General features: G+C 39.0%; 1 protein-coding gene across 1 annotated transcript; it reads left to right on the top strand.

Moving 5' to 3' along the window:
* Window positions 1-3,248: 3,248 nt before the first annotated feature.
* GM2A (ganglioside GM2 activator) lies at window positions 3,249-19,504 on the top strand. The gene is made up of 4 exons (XM_070937203.1): window positions 3,249-3,599; window positions 9,062-9,214; window positions 15,645-15,827; window positions 16,771-19,504. Exons 1-4 carry the CDS (start codon window positions 3,483-3,485, stop codon window positions 16,939-16,941), a joined length of 624 nt encoding a protein of 207 aa, XP_070793304.1. The 5' UTR covers window positions 3,249-3,482; the 3' UTR covers window positions 16,942-19,504.
* Window positions 19,505-20,046: the final 542 nt, after the last annotated feature.

Here is a 20,046-nt window from a genome sequence, read left to right as displayed (position 1 = left end):
GTGCCAAGAGCATGTATTCTATTGGTTACTGTCAGACTCCCATCGGGCCATGTGGGGTCATGTTTGTCTTGAAGTCAAGTTTGGTTGAACCTTGGGCTGATGTAAAATAGGGGCTTGGTTGTGCCATGTGGTGAGCTCTGCTGACAGATAATCCTATTATGTCCTAGAGGGTCATGTCTTAATCCCATCACCCTGGAGCTGGAGGCCTTTTATTTTGTAGATAGGCTGGCCCAGTCTTTCTCAATGGGCATCAAATATCTGCTGGGGGCAGGGAGCTGCAGGGAGCTGCTCTTTGTCTTTAAAATGATACAGCAGTACATGATAAAGTGCTGTTGAAATTAAACTCTAACGGCATTTCTGGACCTTTGCACAAGTGGATTGCTGCTTTTCTGTCTAATAGACTGCAGAAAGTCAAAACAGGGAACTCACTGTCTAATCCTGCATCAGTTAACAGTGGTATTCCACAAGGCAGCGTTTTAGGTCCCACACTTTTTTTGCTGTATATCAACGATTTATGTGATCAGCTTAAAAGCAATTGTGTTCTTTTTGCCGATGACATAAAATCATTCAATTATTCAGATAATTCTGTTGTTTTGCAAAGTGATATTGACTATGTGTCTGAATGGTAATTTATTTGGCAACTTCAAGTTTCGATTAATAAATGCTCTGTCTTACATATTGGTAAACATAATCAGAATGTCAAGTATAAGCTAGGTGGCATTCATCTAGCAGGTGACCCTCACTTTATTAAGGACCTAGGTATACTTATTATCTCTGACAATTTATGCTCCAAAACTCACAGTAACATCATTGCTAAAAAAGCATTAAGAGTTGTAAACTTAATTTTGCGAAGCTTTTTTTCTGGAAACATTGTATTGATAATTAGAGTTTATAAAACTTATGCTAAACCAATTTTAGAGTATTGTTAAACTGTTTGGAATCCTCACCATATATCTGACATCAGTACAATTGAGCGGGTTCAGAAATACTTTACGAGAAAAGTCTTGCACTCTTCTGTATTCAGTAGAATTCCTTATGCTACTAGGCTCAAAATTCTTGGTTTGGATAACCTAGAACTGCGTCACTTGCAGTAAGACCTAGGTATTGCATACAAAATTATACGTAGTAATGTTTTACCTGTAAATTACTTTTTCTGTTTTAATCACAATAATACGCGAGCGAACAACCGCTTTAAACTCAATGTAAATTGTTCTAACTGTAATGTAAATCGTACTAACTTGACTAAACACGATGTAAATCGTACTAACTTGACTGTAAAAAATATGATTTCTGTAATAGAGTTGTCAAAGTCTGAAATGCCCTACCTGATTCAATTGTCTCAGCTACAAATTTTCAGTGTTTCAGTCACAAATTGACTTCTGTAGACTTTACTTCATACTTAAGTGGTCAGTAGAGGGGACGTGCATAAGTGCACTAATATGCCTATCATCCCTGTCGTTGTATTTTTATTCTCTTATTCTTGTTTTTGTTTTTGACAAATTTAAATAAATAAATATATTAAAAACATGTTTCTCCCTTTCTCATCCAGAGAAATATATTCTACTTTTTTTTTTTAATATTCCTCAAAATATTTTATTATTCTAGGAGGAGGCTAGGTGCTAACTTTCTACACCATTGTGAGCTCCATCACTTTACTTCCCAATAAAAAATATGTAAAAGTGGGAAATACAGTATTCTCCCAAAGGATCTTGCATTGATAAGACCTCAGCATCCTTCCAATGGAAACGTCGATAGTTCAGAGATGATTCTCACCTCGGAAAATACACTTTCCTGAGTGTGGGAATACTTGGCTGACCTTTAAGTTAAGTGCAGAAAAAGAACTGGCTGATTGATAATTTGGATGAAATTAAAAAACTGTTGGCTTGGCTCAAAAGTCACAGCCGTACTCCAGAAGATAATGGCAAACAACCATTCCTCTCTAATGCTGCAAGAAAAATACACGGACCTATTCACAGAGCCACTACGGGTAAATTTATTAACCCTAAACTTACACCTTAAATTCTGAATAAATGAATGATTTTCAGTGGAGTCTCCATGTTGGCTCTTATGTGGAACAACTGGCGATATGTAAATGGGAGTAGAAACAAAAAAAATCTGAGATTAAGAGAAAATGAGATTCCAATGAGTTTTCCATCCCCCTTCCCCTTCAATGAAGCATTTTTTTAAAAAGTAGAACTAAATCATTTTGTATAGTAGTGGCCAAAATTGTGGAAAAGTGTATTTTTGAGATTTGATGGCTAATAACACCACTTTTTTTTTTTTTTTTTTTTGAGTTTCAATCATATTCCACTGCTGGAATGCCCTGGGAATAGCCCAGACCTTAACCCAATTGAAAATCTATGGAGCCGAATAAAGAAACTTGTTAGTCAGAAGCGACCCAGCAATAAAACCCAGTTAATAGAAGCAATCATCCAACTAATCTTGTTTTCACATTATAACAGTTGCATAACTAAAAGACTTGGTTCACTCCATGGGAAGACATTTTAAGGCCGTAATTTGTGCTAAAGGTTACCCAACTAAGTATTAACTGATGTGATAATTTTTGTGTATCTCATTTTTTCTATGTTTCACATACTGTAACTGGTATTCTAATAGCAAATCCTTCATAAAAGTTATTGCATTACATCAGTGGTGGAATCCAAATTTTTTTACTACCGGTTCTGTGGGTGTGGTTTAGTGGCCGTAGTATGGCTTGGTGGGCATGCCAGGGAAAGGATACTGCAAAATCTCCATTCCCTCCCCACTCCTGGGAGAAGGATATTGCAAAATCCCCATTCCCACCCCACTCCTGGGGGAAGGATATTGCAAAATATCCATTCCCACCCCACTCTGGGGCCAGCCAGAGGTGGTATTTGCTGGTTCTCCAAACTACTCAAAATTTCCACTACCGGTTCTCCAGAACCTGTCAGAACCTGTTGGATTTCACCCCTGCATTACATTCTTGATTAAATTATCTTTCCATTGATAAATAATTTTATGGTACTACTCAAAAAAAAAGTGGTGTTATTAGCTAGTTTTAGAAAATACACTTTTCCCAAAAGGTTTCCGCAATTTTGGCCACTACTGTAAAGTTACCGCACCCGAATTGCCTGGGCGATACAACTTCCGTACCAGCAGAGGTCAGATCCCCTTCCCTCGCATCGGAGCATGAAGAGAGATCCCTTTCCGGTCTCAGAGCTTGCGAAATAAATCACGTTTTCTCCGTCAAGAGATCAGGTGGAGGAAGGAGGAGGGTTCTCAGGCATCCCTGATGCAGGGGGAGAGGATAAGAGGCCGGTAAAAAGAAAAAAGCCCTGAGGCTTTGGTGGGCTCTGGACTCTTGGGAAGTTTTCCTCCCAGAAAAGCTGAGCTTGCATCTTTTTGCTTCCTGGAGCTTTCTTAAAGGGATCTACCGAGAGCTAGATCTCACTCTGCGCCTGTGAGCTGCATTCTTCCCGATTTTAGCCGGTTGATCCGAGAAAATGCAGGCTTTGGCGCTCTGGCTGACCGTCGGTGCTCTCCAGCTGTTGACAGCTGTCCATGGGGGACCCCAACAACAACGCTTTGTCGCGCCGGACATTACCTGGACTCTGAGCAAGGTAACTGGCAGCAGTGGTGAATGGCTTCGCTTCTGCTACTGGCATGAAGGGTGGAAGGAGGAGAGGGATAGTTGCGGCTGATCCTTGAATGCGAGAGAATAGGGGGCTTTTTGTGGAAATGCATTTTTATTATTTTGACAGAAGGCTGATCTGCACTCATGCATGAAGCTATATTGCAATAACACGCTAGTGGAAACTTTTCTTCTTAAACCTACCGGTAGTCTCCTTGCTAAAACTGACGGGAATTGTAGGTATTCCCCTCCCCCCCCACTTAAAAAATGTTAATTATTATGCACAAAATTTCTCCTTGTAGGTTGCAGTTTTTATATTTTATATTTAATCCTCTTTTCGGACTATTTGTGTGAAAACTTAAGTCAGGAACTATTTTTGAGCTGGGTGTGTGTGACAGAATGGCCTATGTGACTTCTTATAATTCTATACACTCATTTTGGAAACCGGGGGTAGTTCTGAAGGATTTAATACTACAAGAGTAGTTGGTAATATGTTGGCTTGTCAATGTAGTTGGAAAACAAACAACAATGGGTTTCAAACAGTGAGGCTATTATTATCAGGAGCCCACATCTGATTACTTTTTGTTGTTGTTAGCAGAAATTTAATGTTATGTTTTTGCAGGCAGTCCTAATGACTATTCATGTGATGTTGTAGTTAATTCTTGCCACCAATGGAATGTGAATTTTAGGTGTATTAAAGCCCTTCTCATCACTGCTACTAATATAAATCTTCTTGTTAGAAATTAATAGGAATATACTCCAAGCATAATTAGTAGAACTCCCAAGGTCTCATCTAAATGAAAGGAGAAATAATTTATGTGTAATTGTGTATTTAGATCCAGGCTAAGGAAATAATTTCTGATAGTATACTTGGTCATATAGATTTGAACAGAGCAAACAGCAGTGGATTATAATAATTATAATTATATTGGTTACACCCTATGATAGTATATATAGATAGTATCTTGCTCAAGGCTTTGTACTTGAATGCAAATTTGAATAGTGTTTCTCACACAAAATATTTGGAATCATGGTTTGCTGATCATCCTATTTCGTTTAAAGTAGCAGCAAGATAAATATTTATTAATGTAAATATGTTTGACCTGGCCATTATCCTCAGGATCTCAGGGCAGGCTATATTATATACAGAACATAGGGCAATAAAATGAATATAAAAATAAGCAATACCTAAAATAACTAGTACAATAATAGGACTTTTTAAAATATTAAAAAAATAAGGCTATGGTTATTAAATATTGCTGGCCTTCAGGAAAGGGACAATCCAAAGTAGTTCAATGAATTTGTGGGAGTAAGTGATGAGTGAGTTTGTGATATTGGCTCTATGTGGCATATAAGATTCTGCTGTAAACTGAAATAGAGCATTAAGTCATTCAGCCTAGGATTATATACCATATACTACCAGCAGCTTTCCAGATTTCACTTAATTGTACATGGGCCCCTGTGGGGTAGCTCAGGGGACATTCTGCTTGTGAAGTACACTTTGTCAATTGGCTGTTGCTACCACATCCTCCCATTGGACAATGGCTCAGCTGCTGCTGCCCCCTCCTCATTTCTGTTCCAGGAAAAATCCCAATTACTTCCCTTGATAGGGATGAGTTTTATGGGAGGGGGAGAGTGTCTATGGAGATTCTCAATCATCCAGGCCATGATTGTCCCGAAGGTGCTTTTCAAAAGGCAACTGGACTTTTTTAGTTTTTTTTTGTTGTTGAAAATGTTTCTGAAGAACCGAAGAAGCTTCTTGGATGAGAAGGGAAATGTTTTCAGGGAAAAAACTAAGAAAGTCCAGTTGCCTTTTGAAAAGAATCTTTGGGCTATATTGTGGGGTGAGGACACACACTCAGAATTAAAATTCAAAATGCACATGTAATATATCCAATTTTAAAATAATGCTTTTCCTACTGAAGTGTTGGTTTTATAGCTATTTTTATGAGTAACATTACAATGTGCAGTGATTGTAACATATGTCCTGAGAATAGAAGGTTGCTGGGTCAAAACTCAGGAAATTCTTTTTTAAATGGACTATTTTTCTGAGTATCTTCTCCAGTGGTACATCATGTTAGTGGTACATCCAGTGGTATATCCAGATCCCTTCAGAGGGGGGAAAGCCAGAGTAGATGTAACCCTTTAATTTCAAATGACTGCAGGAATGATGAAATGTGGGACTGATTTTTTTTTATACAAAACAACCCTTAAGGAAAACTAGTGGGATTATTGGGAGGGGCGGGGGGGGCAGGATAGTAATAGAAATGTTTAAATGTTTGCCAGATTTCAAACTGGCAGTCTTCTATTTATAATACAGGTATTACTACCATTATTATAGTATTACTGATAAAAATCACTCTAAAAGACAATAAGATCATGGTAACGATTGATGCAATTCAGGGCTATTCCTGTGGGAAGTAGCCATTGGATTTCTGGAAATAGTTTGTAAGGAAGTAAACCATACCAGCCAAAACAGACAGGAGCACACAAAGAGGATAAAGGGGAAAATATTACCTTGAGAAACAGAAGCTGGAAAACATGCCTGTGCGTGAACAAAGTGATGTTCCTGTTTTCTAGAAATGATTGCTGGTTGGTTCTGGAGACAGAGCAACTGGGCAAAAGGAATATGTCCATCATCTCATTTCAGACGAACAGCTGTTGTTTTTGTCATTTTTTTAAAAAAAAATGATTTATATGCCGCCCTTCTCCGGAGACTCAGGGCGGCTTACAATGCGTTAAGCAATAGCCTTTATCCTTTTGTATATTTTATACAAAGTCAGCTTATTGCCCCCACAAACTGGGTCCTCATTTCACCTACCTTAGAAAGGATGGAAGGCTGAGTCAACCTTGAGCCTTGGAGAGATTCGAACCAGCAGAAATTGCAGGCAGCTGTGTTAATAACAGGGTGCGTATACCACTGTACTATCAAGGCTCAAGGTTGACAAAACTTAATGCACTACATAGCATGCAAACATAATTTCTCATATGCGAAATGTGAAGCTTGGAATCTAATAAGGTTGCTTTCAAAATCATCTCTAATGTTACTACATTCTAAATAAGGAGTTCTTGGTGCTCTCAGAGTTTGGTTGTTTTTATGCAGGCATTTCATTACCCAAACTAGGTAACATCATCAGTGCTCTCAGTTTATATTCTAATGGCTTGCTCTGTCAGTGTTAATGGAAGTGGTCTTGAAGCCACTAGAATATAAACTGAGAGCAAATTCCATTCTTTACTAGCACTGTTGATGCCACCTAGTTTGGGTAAACAAATGCATAAAGACAATCAAGCTCAGAACATCAAAGACCCCTCATTTCAGCCCTGAGCTACAAATAGTCTCCTTTATTGGTATCTTGTAAATAATGTATTACCAGTGTGCCATAGATTACACTTGACTACATGAAGCAGAGGTTTTGCAACACTTTCAGAAAATGTCTTTGCACAAAAATGCTGTGTTTGTTAAATAAGAAGCTTAATAATTAAACCGTAATCCTAATTCTCAGGACTCTTCTCTTTTTTAAAGATCTGTGTAAATTTAGACTTACCCAATAGCACCTCATTAAGCAAGGGACACAATGATCCCCATGAAAGTCTGAGGTGTGTCACGACTGTTACATAGCCCGTCCAGCGTGTACAGACCTGAAGTGCTCTGTGATGAAATTGTTGCAGATTGTAGTGCTTTGCTCCTGTGTTAAAAGTGGTTTTCAACTATGATTTTACCAATTGGAGCTAAGGAGAATCATCCTGTCTAACCAGTCTCTTGAAGGCTTTCCCCAAACAAAAGAAAACTCCTACACAGAAAGCACTTGTCATTAAAAATTAAAAGTACTTGCCAATCCTGAAGGGCTAGGTGGGCCGAATCCTGCATTTCCATAAGGAAGTATAGGACTTTGATGGCTTCTGTAGTGTCCAGTGACTGAGGCCATTGTACAGGTAGTCCTCAACTTAACAACAGTTCATTTAGTGACCATCCAAAGTTACAACAGCACTGAAAAATGGGATTTATGACCATTTTTCACAGTTCTGAGTTTTGTAGCATCCCCACGATCCTGTGATCAAAATTCAGACACTTAGCAACTGGTTCATATTTATGACCGTTGCTGTGCCCCAAGGTCGTATGATCACCTTTTGTGACCTTCTGACAAACCAAATCAATGGGGAAGCCAGGTTCACTTAACAACCAGGTTACTAACTTAATCAACTGCAGCGATTCACTTAATAACAGTGGCAAGAAAGGTTGTAAAGTGGGGCAAAACTCACTTAACAAATGTCTCACTTAACAACATAATTTTGGGGCTCAATTGTGTTTGTAAGTCGAGGACTAGCTGTAGTGGAAGTATGATAACTGCGAAGATAATTCTCCGGCAGATAATAGAATAATTGAAATCCCAAACCACCATGGGATGATACTGCAAAGAGCCATGGCAACGTTCTAGCTTTGCTTCATCCAATTTAGGGTTCTTCAGAAATGGTGATCATGCTCCTGGACAACTGTAGTTTCAATACATCTGGAGGACATATAGGATGGGAAGTCTGTTCTAGTTCTCCTGGATGTCCACAACACTTTTGCCTTTTTCAAGTTTTGCTATAGGCCTCTAGCTTGTACTTTGCTACTCAAAAGAAAACAATAAGAACAGAAATGTTTTCTGGCTGTTGTCTTTTGAAGGCCACCTATGTAAATAAGTTTTTTGCAGGAACCAAATGGAAATATAGGATTAACAGAAGTCATACATACAGTTTTTGTACCTCTTCTGGCTGCAAACAGAGAGTTTCACATGATCTAATGGTCTTCCATATTAAAAATGCACAGAAAACTACATGTTTGGCAGCAGCTTGGTCTAGAAATCTTGGAAAATAGCATTCTGAGGTTTAGGTTTAAAAGAGCGGTAGATCACGGGAGCCTTCAGAGAAAGTCTAGAAAATGCAGATTTATCACATAAGTACAGATCTTATTAAATAAAAAGGAAGGAAATCTGCAATTAGGCCAATTGAAAATAGGATAGGAAGTTTTAAGACAGGCACAAAGCAGTGATGAAATCAATTTTTTTTACTACTTCTGTGGGCATGGCTTGGTGGGTGTGGCAGGGGAAGGATACTGCAAAATCTCCATTCCCAGCCCACTCTGGGGCCAGCCAGAGGTGGTATTTGCCGGTTCTCTGAACTATTCAAAATTTCCGCTACCGCTTCCCCAGAACCTGCTGGATTTCACCCCTGGCAGAAAGGGATATTTCAACCTCTCTCCCTTTTTCCCTTAATTAAATTATGCATTTCAAGTTTTGTAACTAATATTTATCCCGTTAAGGAAAATATAGCATCGTTTTTCTTATGCTAGGATTTTCCAGATGTATTTGGGCTGTATTGCCAATTTAGGCAGAGTTTCCCAACCAGGGGAAGGTCATCCTGTCAAACTTAATGCACAATTTTAAATCTGGTCTTTCTTCACACGTTTAGGTACAAAACTTTGCATGGGAAAACTGTGGTCCTCCATCAGAACCTGCAATGATTAAGAGTCTGTCTGTAAGTCCTGATCCAATTGCTGTCCCTGGAGATGTGACAGTTACTGCATCGGGAGCCAGCACTATAATCCTCTGTGCTCCTCTAAAGGTACGTGAAAGGTGATAGAACCAAACCAAACCAAAATTATTACTTATATCTCTGATAGTAGTACATTTGTTAAAATAAACATATTTATTTGGTGCCTTTAACTGTAAACCAGGCTTGATATAAGATTGCACACAGTTTTATTTTTGTGGCAGCTCAACTTGGACATCAATAGCCCCAATTTTTTCAGCTCCCTCCTTGTTCTTTCTTTCCTAGATAAAGGCATCTTTGAGTAATGTTCAAATTCTGATGACTGGAATCCATGTAGTTTTCTTGGAACCTAATAGAAAGTTGTCTTCTGGTTTTTTTTTTTTTTTTTTCAATTTTCCAGTCCACTCAGCAGCTCTGTCATTCTCAGCTGATGCCCCATCAAAGCGTCCATCCTGGCAGACTCTGCTTAGTTTCCAAGATAACTCACAACCATCTTAGTGTTCTGCACCAGCTACGGACCCATACGGATTATTTATTCTTTGGATTCTTGCAGGCTGTTAAGAAAGTTAATTAACAGCCTTTGTTTGAAAAAAAAACCCTGATTTTATTTTACTAAAATAAAATCGGGGTTTTTTTCAAACAAAGGCTGTTAATTAACTTTCTTAACAGCCTGCAAGAATCCAAAGAATAAATAATCTTAATCTTACTATGGTTGGCAGAAAACCCAGAAGCAATTTGCAGAGAACTAAGATCAAAGCATGAAGGAGAGTGAACAAGTTGTTCCCTGCAAAATGCTTCAGTCGGCGTTCCTCCTTAAATAGGCTAAGGGAGTGACCAATTAGCCCCAAGCCTTACTCTTGAGGAGACCTCCGCCTGAGGAGCCACTCCTGCCTTTTGGCAGCTCTGCGCGCCCGTGCATCAAGAAGAGGCTCCACTTCTTCGTCCTCTTAAGGGAGTTTCTGGAGGTTCTGAAGGCCCTGGCTGAATCCCTGCCTCTGGCACCACATCTTCTCCAGCCTCCTCATTGTCTGACTCGAGTGCCAGCTGCACAGGCTGCTGGCGCAGCACCACACCAGTCTCCTCGTTGTCCGAATCAGCCACCAGCCGCACAGGCCGCGTACGGGCCACAACACTTAGTGCTGCCTCTTACTAAAACCTTTTTGCCTCCTAATTGTTTAATAAACATAAATTTATTATTACATAGAAAGACATTTCTTCCAGTAGACTAGGGGTGAATAGTCTGTAGACTCAACACTCCTTGCCAGATTATAGCAGTGTAATTATTTGAAAAGTGATGCTGCACTTTCCAACCATGTTAAGTCAGAAAACGCAGGGAAGCTATATGCCCTAAAATAGGTCTGACACCATTAAAAATTAAACAGATTAACACAAAATAACACTCCCCTAATACGGAAAATATTAGCCCTGCATTTTGCATATTTTCCCCACTTCGTATTTTCAGTTCCTTGTGACTAAAAAATTGGCCATCCTCCAAAGAGAAAAAGGAAAGGGTACTTGAAGATGTTTTAAGACAGTGTTTCTCAACTTTGGCCACTTTTAATAGTATGAACTTCAATTCCCTATGCTGGCTGTGGAATTCTGGAAGTTGAAATCCACACGTCCTAAAGTGATCAAGGTTGAGAAACTTTTTGAACCAACTCATAGCATTGAATGGCCTGTAATGTCATTGGAATCTGTGTGGTTTTGATCCTCCTTACGTTGTATTGTGATACTGCTTGTTTCAGCGGTTTCAAACTATTGGCTAGTTTGGTTTATACATTTTAACCCTATGTTAGGTATTTAGGAGTTAGGTAGCCATATGAAGCATTTAAAAAAATAAAAGTGGATTCCGGCTTATATTCTCCTATTAAGCAACTACAGATAGTCCTTGATTTACGAACACAATTGAGCCCAGAATTGCTAAGTGAGAAATTTGTTAATTTTTGCCTCATTTTATGACTTTTTTTTTGCCACATTTATTAAGTGAATCATGGCAGGTGTTAAATTTCAAAGGTAGGTGAAATGAGGACCCAGATTGTGAGGGCAATAAGCTGACTTTGTATAAATATACAGAAGAATGAAGGCTATTGCTTAACGCATTGTAAGCCGCCCTGAGTCTTTGGAGAAGGGCGGCATATAAATTAAAGCAAAAAAAAAAAAAAAATTAGTAACATGATTCACTTAGCAAACACGTTCGTTAAGTGAATCTGGCTTCCCCATGGACTTTGCTTGTCAGAAAGTTGCAAAAGGGGATCACGTGAGCCTGGGATTCTGCAACCGTCATAAATATGAATCAGTTGCCAAGCATCCGAATGTAAATCAGGTGATTATGGGGATGCTGCAGCGGTCGTAAGTGTGAAATATGTCGGAGGTCACTTTTTTCAGTGCTGTTGTAACTTTGAATGGTCATTAAATGAACTGTTCTAAGTTGAGGACTAGCTGTACTTATCCATGCCATGGTCTAGCCTCAGCCATATTTCTAAAGGATAATAATAAAATCAGGAGACATAGAATAATTTCATATCCAGAATGATGCTAGCCTTCAAAGACTCTAAAGGCTGCATATAACACCCACAGAGTAATATAATGAAAATTGCCTTGTGTTTATTGTTTGTACTGATACAACCTACCTGGTTGTACGCAAAAGTTTATGAGTCTTGAAAAATTATGTATATATGAGCCTTTTGAACCCCAGGCCTGAGAATGTGGGTTGTGGTTTAGCTCAGATGTTGTATGCTGTTTTCTTATTACTTTTTCATGTTCTCAAGTCTTTTCCTGTGTTACTGGTTTCTTGATTGTTCTGTTACTAGTTCTCATAACTGTGTTCATTCTAGCACCATTTATTTATTTATTTATTGGGGGAGATCTAGTGCTGTTTTTCCTGTTCTGGATTTCAGACACTGAGATAGGGATATCAGATGAGATAGAATGAAATCCTATCAAAAGAAGGAGTAGGATTTTGTGTTCTTGGGTAATCTCCAGGATGGTTTCCGACCCACCTAGTGTTGCAACCCTTCCGTCTTCCTCACATGGATTTCAGCTTGAATCAACTGATAGGCCACTGGCTTTTCCTGCTGTAGAATCACAGGATAGTTTTAAACAAGGAATCCTTTCAGATATAACGCTATGGTTTGTTCATTAGCTTGAATTGTGGTTGATTCAAAATGGCAACTGAGCTTTGCTTCTAACTAGAAAACAGTGACATGATATGTATATGTTCAAGGTTGTTTTCAGACCTGATTCGTCTACATTTTGCTCCAAGCTTTTTTCTTTTTTTAATAAAGAAAGTGAGGAAAGGAGATATTGCTCATATGTGGCCATACAGCACATGCTTGGACATAGGACATGCAGTTTTCTTGAGTTTTCTTGAGTTTAGGCCTAGAGGTTCTCTTAATATTTATGAATAGTACACAATAGTACATTGGTCTTGATAGCAATTACCCATTGGAGAACAAAGTAAACAACAGGAAACTCTGAGAAGTTGGATCTAGTTTAAAATGTTAGAGGCCATGTAGAGTCTTGGAAAAATAGAACATAAATAGAAAATCCATCATGAGAAATTCAGTGTGTTGCATCTGATAATTTCATTTCATTCATTTATTTGGGTGCTGTAACCCATGCTGGATTTCTCCAATTCTGCAGAAACATTTTATCCAGGGAGGCTGTTTGCTCCCTGGCCATGGCAGTTTTGCAGAGACTTCATGCCCAAATCCATTCTGTCCAATTTCCAGATCACTTTGCACCTTAAGAACACAAAACTGTGTGAAAATTCTCATAAAAATTCATAGTTTCCACAAACATTCCTGTACGTCTTTGAGCCAAAACAGAGATTTTTAATCCTTTTTTTTTTTTGAGAGAGAGAAATACTATATTGCAAAATTTGTAAAAGTTTAACTTGGTAGTCCAGAAAGTATTTATTAGGTTGATTATTAAAAATGATACTGAGGGACAATCAAAGCCTCATTTCTCCTTGCGGAAGTACATTTCCTTCAGGCATATTCCTTAAGAGCATTTTATTTCAATTGCCAGCTACTCAGAAGTTGTTGGAAGCCAGTTTGCTGACGTCTTCAGATACAGCCACACTCAGAATGCTGGAAAAAGATGAGCCTGTTAGTACTTCCTCCAGCTAACAGCAGGAAAATCCAAAGACATTTAACCAATGTCCTGCTGACGCCCATCTATGTTTTCATTTCATAGTGTGATGGTTTCTCATTTGGCCAAGTAGATATTATGGTCGCGGGATGTTGCAAACCACAAAGTCACTGTCCCTTTGCTGTATTTTAAATTTCTGGGAAATAGTAGCATCTTGGCAAAGCCCGGTGGCAACTGATGTCTGCGGGGACGGGGAAGGGTAAATTCATGGCCAGAGTGATTTAATAATTCACACATGCACACACACACACACACACACACACACACCCTGTGAGAAGTGAGTCCACACAAGTTCTTCCCAACTTCCATGTGGCAAACTCCGTTCAGCTGTGATTTGGGAGGTGCTGGTAATGAGCTAGAGATAAATTGTATTTGTTTATGAATAGAGACGATGGTGTGGGAAAACTCAGGGGCCCATTTGAGAGTAGTGGACAGACCACATGTGGAAGGGAGGGAATCCCTTGCATAGGGGGGGGGGGAAAAGCAGTGCTTCAGCTGTTCTCAGAAGCATCATGGAAAACAGGACAAGCGTCTGAGACCTTTGATACCACACAAGCTGGCCCACCTTGTGAGCACTTGTCATGTGAATCCTTATCATGCTTTTGGGCAGGGAGGAGTCAATCCAGTCAGAGGCTTAGGGGATTTTTTTTTTTTTTTTTTTGCATGCTTGGCCACTTTGTGTTTTTAAACTGCTTTAGATGTCTTTTTTCTTCTTCTTCTGAGGACCAGTGCAGAGCAATGGCATCGAGCCTTTTATTTCTGTGTGTGCTATACAGTTGCTGTTATTCAGTCGTGTCCAACTCTTTGTGACCCCATGAATCACACCACACCAGGCCGCCCTGTCCTGCACTGTCTCCTGGACTTTGCCCAACTTCATGTTCATTGTGTCAATGACACAATCTAACTATCTTATCCTCTGCCGTCCCTTTCTCCTTTTGCTTTCAGTCTTTCCCAACATCAGGGTCTTTTTTCCAATAAGTCCTATCTTATTTGGTGGCCAAAGAGTTTGAGTTTCAGCTTCAGTACCTGTCCTTCCAAAGGACAGTCGGGATTGATTTCCTTTAGGAGCTCTAGAGCAGGGTTGCAGGCCACACCCACGCCCCAGTTTAGCGAGGGAAAAAAGTCACAACGTCACATGACTTCAACATGACGATGTGCGTTTGATACCCCTACTCTACAGAATATTCACAGAGAAAAAAGGAATGAGAATAAATGGCTGGGAAAGAGGAGGTTATATTTTGACATCAGCTGATACTTTGCAGGTGTGTTAGAGCAGGGGTGTCAAACTCGCATCGTCATGGCGTTGTCGTGACGTATCATGACTTTCCCCCCCTTCACTAAACCGGGTGTGGCTATGGCCAGCGCGACAGACATCTGGCTCATGGGCTACGAGTTTAACACCCCTGTGTTAGAGGATAGTGTTTTAGCTATTAGCCAGGCAAGGTTGGGGGGGGGGCATGTTAGCATAAAACCTTTGGAAAGCACCAGGTTGGAGAAAACAACCTTTCTGTACTAAAAAGGATATATAAATGGGAAGAGCGTGGAGGAACCTTGCAGAATTTGTATGGCTCTCTACTGCTCACAGATGGTGGCTTATGATATCTGAGAACCTAAGAGCTGCCTTGCTTAATTAAAGTAAAAATTGCATCTGGCTGACATTAGTTTCCCATCTGGTCATTAGGTTTATATCACGGGTGCCCACTTGATTATAGTTTAACATTAGAGTGAATGTTTTTTGCTCATTAATACTCCTTATAGAATGATATTGTCATCCTTCCTTTTAACTCCAGTAATGTTGGATAATTTCATGGAGAATAAATCCTATCCATGAACATGCTCTTTTAATGTGGTGCATTTTATAATTAAGTAATGTTTTGCAAATGGCTTTCTCCCATACTTTGTCCCAAGATGAATAGAAAAATAAAACGGCAACTTCCAATTTTATCTCCCAGTTGAGCTTACTGGGAGTGTGGCATCCTTTGTCCAAAACGTGACATTGGTAGAAGGTGCTTTTCTGGGGCTGTGATTTACACCTATTTCAAGGTGTATCTCCCTGATATTTATCTTCTCCCAGGTAAGGTGGTGTCCCGAATTTAGCTGTCAAACCAGATTCAGTTCCTCTGCATTTAAAGATGAAACAGGGTTATTGCTTTATTTCTTCCAAGCAAGTAGCCTAAACAGTGATACACATTCAGAGAATTAACTGTGCAATCACTGATTTCTCAAGTTATTTTAACTCATTTGCTGCCAACATGCTAGTGGGGGCGGGATGGTGGTGGTTAATACCAGGTTGTATTAATGACGGGAAGAAATTTTCAGACAGAATATTAATGCTCACATCTGTTTCCAGGCAGTTGTCATCCTGGAGAAGAAGCTTGGAGATATGTGGATAAAAGTCCCTTGTGTGGATCAGCTTGGGAGCTGCATCTATGATGATACTTGCGCCTTGCTGGACAGTCTCATCCCTCCAGGCGAGCCATGTCCACCGCCTTTGCAAACTTATGGCATTCCATGTCATTGCCCGTTCAAAGCGGTGAGCCCTCTTCCTCCTTTTGTTTCTTAGTCTTGGAAACACAGCAACAAAATCCTTTGGGCATCGGCAGCTCCTTACACCCCTCTCTCAGTAAAGTTGTGCACCTCCAATAATTGCGTGCCTCCATTAATGCAGTGGTGTCCAGACATAGATGATAGACTTGCCAGGATTTTCAGCTATAGTCAAATCTGCTCTAAGGTTTTGGTGGTTTTTTTTTTTTTTTTACTATTTACATAACCTCAGCCTTACGATTACAAAATGAATACATTCAGGTGGCCCATAATGCAGTGCATCTCTGTGAAAACTTATCAATTAAAAAATAATGAGGCATTAAAATAAAGGAATTAACTTGCAAATAGAACTGGGCATCTTTCAAAGGTGAATCTGGATTTTCTGTGAAAGCATATGGCTTGCTATGGAAAGATAAGACCACAAAAAGCATTCCTTGTGCAAGTTTTCCAGAACTCTTTATTTTGCCCCATTTCAGCCCAATTCTGTTGCTTTTCTCTATTCTGTCAGTGCTAATTTCCAATTTTTTTTTTCCAAATCTGCTTTTAGCAATCCACCTTGCCATAGTAGTTATCCTTTTTCTCAGAGGAGCTAGCCAGCATCTTGGACTATAGATGATTTGCCGGATAGCAGTTGACTATCCACAACTGCTTCTAAGAACTTGAATAACAATGTAGAAGCAGACAGTAGAATTTTTCATACTGGGTTATGTTCAAGTGTAGAGTTGTTTAAGCAATTTGCATTGGTCTTTTACCGATTATACTGAAGAGCTATTTCAGTAGTTCATCCTGTAAATGCTTCCTCATTTCTGCTCCTGTTTTAAAAAAACCTTGGTGTGGTTTATTGGTACTGAAACTGTACTCTGATAAGACAGGGAAAGGCAGTGTATCAATTTATGGAGACTGATGCAATGGTTTGTCTTTCTTCTTTTCAGGGTACCTACAGCCTTCCTTCCTCTGAATTCTTCATACCCAACATGGATTTGCCTTCTTTCCTCACCAATGGAGACTACAAGATGAGAGTTGTGCTGACCAACGGGGACCAAGAGATGTCCTGCACCAAGCTGTCTTTCTCCTTGCAGTCTGAGAAACGGTGGCTACACTGAGTCTTAGCGCCAAGTGCCATGCTTCTTCCAGCTTTTTTCTATCCTGTTATGACTAACACGAAGAGTTACTTTGCAGCATTTAAATTACTGGGAATACCGATTGGAGAATCCAAGGAAAGAATGCTCCTTATTAGAAAAAGATGCCTACCCATCTAAAACTTATTAAGGACCAGGTTCTACAAATTATAGCAATGGGAATCTGCATACATTAAGAATATGTTTAGTTGGCAGGTTCAATGGGCCCAGCACTGCAACTCTCCATTGGCGGATTCCCTTATTAGGTTTCCCTACATTCCAAAGTCTTAAATGGTAGATAGAGGCCTCTTCAAGGGATGAGATAGTGGAAGTGCACTGACGACAGGATAATCTGAGCCAGGTATCAAAAAAAAAAAAAAAAAAACCTGGAGAAATTACATTTTCTACTTTATGGATGCTCCTTTAGTCTAGCTAGATTTGGTTACCTCTCTGACACTTTACAGAACCTATATGGAATGGCTCTTTCAGTATACCAGAAGTATTTTTTTTTTTTTTTAGTAATGGACAGTTTCTAAATGATGCCTTGTGCAATTCAACCAGCCTTTTTTATCCTGAGATGAGCTTTGTGAATGAGGGAGCTAAGAAAAATACTGAGAAAATCAGGATTGTTCCCATTTATTTTTTGCAATTCATTCCATTTACACCCTCTTAAGCGGTACATTTTGTTAGCTAGTATTATCCACTGCATAATAACCTGTGTCCTTGTCTTTTTGTTCATAAGCTTAATGTTTTCTTGGGGAGGCAAGTCACAGCATGAAAAGAAGCATTTTTTAAAAGTGAGCAGTTTCCACTTTTATGTAAGAATGCACTAACTCTTCTTTTTTAAAAATGAAGTGCTTGCAGAGGTATTGCTGGGAAAAGCAGCACATATCCCTCTAAATGAGCATTTCTCTCCTTGTTTGAAGACTGATTTTCTTGTTCCTAAGGAACCAACTGGCTCCACTTACTAACAAGCATCTTAGAACCTAATTATCTATTATTTTCTAGCTTATCATACATCCTATGCATTAAGCAAAACTGATCATCTAATTGGAGAACAGATTAGTGATTAGTGAGATAATCAAATAACTCAAGACATCAATTAAATGTGATAGTGTGCCATAATTTGAATGCCATGTATAAATATCCTGTTACAGAAGATTCAGTCTCCAAACAGTGATTGCCAAGTGATAAGAGCCACTGTGGTGCAGTGGTTAGAGTACAGTACTGTAAGCTACTTCTGCTGACTGCCTGCAATTTGGCAGTTCAAATCTTACCAGGCTCAAGGTTGACTCAGCCTTCCATCCTTCCGAGGTGGATAAAATGAGGACCCAGATTGTTGGGGGCAATATGCTGACTCTGTAAATTGCTTAGAGAGGGCTGTTAAAGCACTATGAAGCAGTACATAATCTTAAGTGCTATTGCTATTCTCTGATGCAATGAGAGTGTATTATTGCTGTCTCAGCAAAGTATGTTAAAATTAGAAACATTTTCTGATCACAGCGCTTGAGAAGTATTAACAATGAGCCGTCATAAGCCTCTTTATTAATGGAAGGAAGCATTGGTGTGCTGTTCTTTTCAGCGTTTGTGGCAGGATCTGCTTCTTTTACACTGGGCTTGCAGTTCTTATAGCCAAGCTGACATGCCATGGAGTGATGAAGGGTTCTATTTACCACCAGCTTGTTAGAGACAGAAGCTGTTTTGGACCTAGAAGGAATTATTTGATTGAGGTTCCCTAGCTGGCTTTCACATCTAAGGGAGGACTAGAACTTGGTTTCCCATTTCTACTCTAGCACCTTAGATGTTATACCATACAAGCTCTCACGATGTCTTCTAGATATTTTGGACTACTAAAAAGTAAGCTGCTCTAGAGCTGGACTTGACTCCTGGTAGTTGCCTCAAGGTTTCTATGTAATTGATTCCAGCAATAATAGAAAAGTATAGTGTGTCCTTGCAACTTTCTGGGATTCTATTTTACTTCCCAATCTAACCTATAGTTCTCAGGTTTCCTTTGATATCTCCCATCCAAGTATATTAGATCTGAAACAGCTTAGCTTTTTGCAATTAGCCAGAGCCAATTAGGTACAATGCAGATAATCCCTGCCTCCTGACCATGCTAGCTAGTGCTTAAGGTGCATTCATGCAAACAATCCGGAAAATAATCCTTGCCCTTATAGCTATGGTTTAGGAATTAGGCTTGACAGGAATTATTGCTTGATTTAAAAATTACAGAATCTTTCTCTCAACTGCAAGGAGTAACCTTGGATGTATTCTGTTGATTTTTTTCACATTGTCCTTAGCTTCTACACCTGCATTTCTGTGCAGAAATGTGTATTTTGATGCTATTGCTTTTAACAACATTATCAGAAATATGCCTCTCAAGTAAGGTTTCATTGAATTTTTGGTGTTACCTGTAATTTGATGGCATTCCACAGTTTAAAAGAATAGGCTAAAATGTCATTCCATTAAAATAGTTTTGTATTCTATTCTCTGGCTTCCTGTATCTTGGTTCTTCCATCTATTCTACACAATATGCTTTTTGATCTATCTCCGCTATATACAATATGTTCCATGTTTATCTTAATGCTAATAAGTTACATCATTTGGTATGAACAAGAAAAGTTCATCACACCTTATGTTGGAGTAACAATCCAAACTATGCTTAGAGAATTTCTGTTGCTTCTTAAATCTTTTCTTTAAATCTTTTCTTTAATCTTCTTTAATTCTTTAATCTTTTCTCTTAAATTTGAAATTTTGTTTTAGTACATGAAATTTGCAAGTAAGAATCTGGGAAAACAACAGAGCTGCAAAAATTTCTTTACATTTTTGCATATGGCAATGCAGTGATCACCTTCTCTCATCCATACAATTGTATCTAAATCACATGTATAAAAAAGATTCTAGACATGACTGTATTGCCTTCAAACCATGCAATTATCCTGTACTTCTATTTTAATTGACAGAGCTATGGCATGGCTATGTGACCAACATTTTTCAGTAAACTACTGTTACAACTTTGTACAGCAAAGGCATTGCAAAAAACTTGAAAAGATAATTGCTATGAAGTATTCGAGTGTTAAAATCATAAGG

This window comes from Pituophis catenifer, unplaced genomic scaffold (genome assembly GCF_029215685.1).
Source record: "Pituophis catenifer annectens isolate HBS135680 unplaced genomic scaffold, rPitCat1.0.hap2 SCAF_2, whole genome shotgun sequence".
NCBI lineage: Eukaryota > Metazoa > Chordata > Lepidosauria > Squamata > Colubridae > Pituophis > Pituophis catenifer.
Note: the sequence above shows the minus strand (reverse complement) of the source record. Positions and strands in the feature narration are given on the sequence as shown.

Excerpts from the sequence above, each read along its gene's own strand:
- GM2A (XM_070937203.1), top strand. The coding sequence starts at position 3,483 with ATGCAGGCTTTGGCGCTCTGGCTGACCGTCGGTGCTCTCCAGCTGTTG. Across the intron at positions 3,600-9,061 it reads TTACCTGGACTCTGAGCAAG|GTACAAAACTTTGCATGGGA; the intron begins GTAACTGGCAGC and ends TCACACGTTTAG. Across the intron at positions 9,215-15,644 it reads TCCTCTGTGCTCCTCTAAAG|GCAGTTGTCATCCTGGAGAA; the intron begins GTACGTGAAAGG and ends ATCTGTTTCCAG.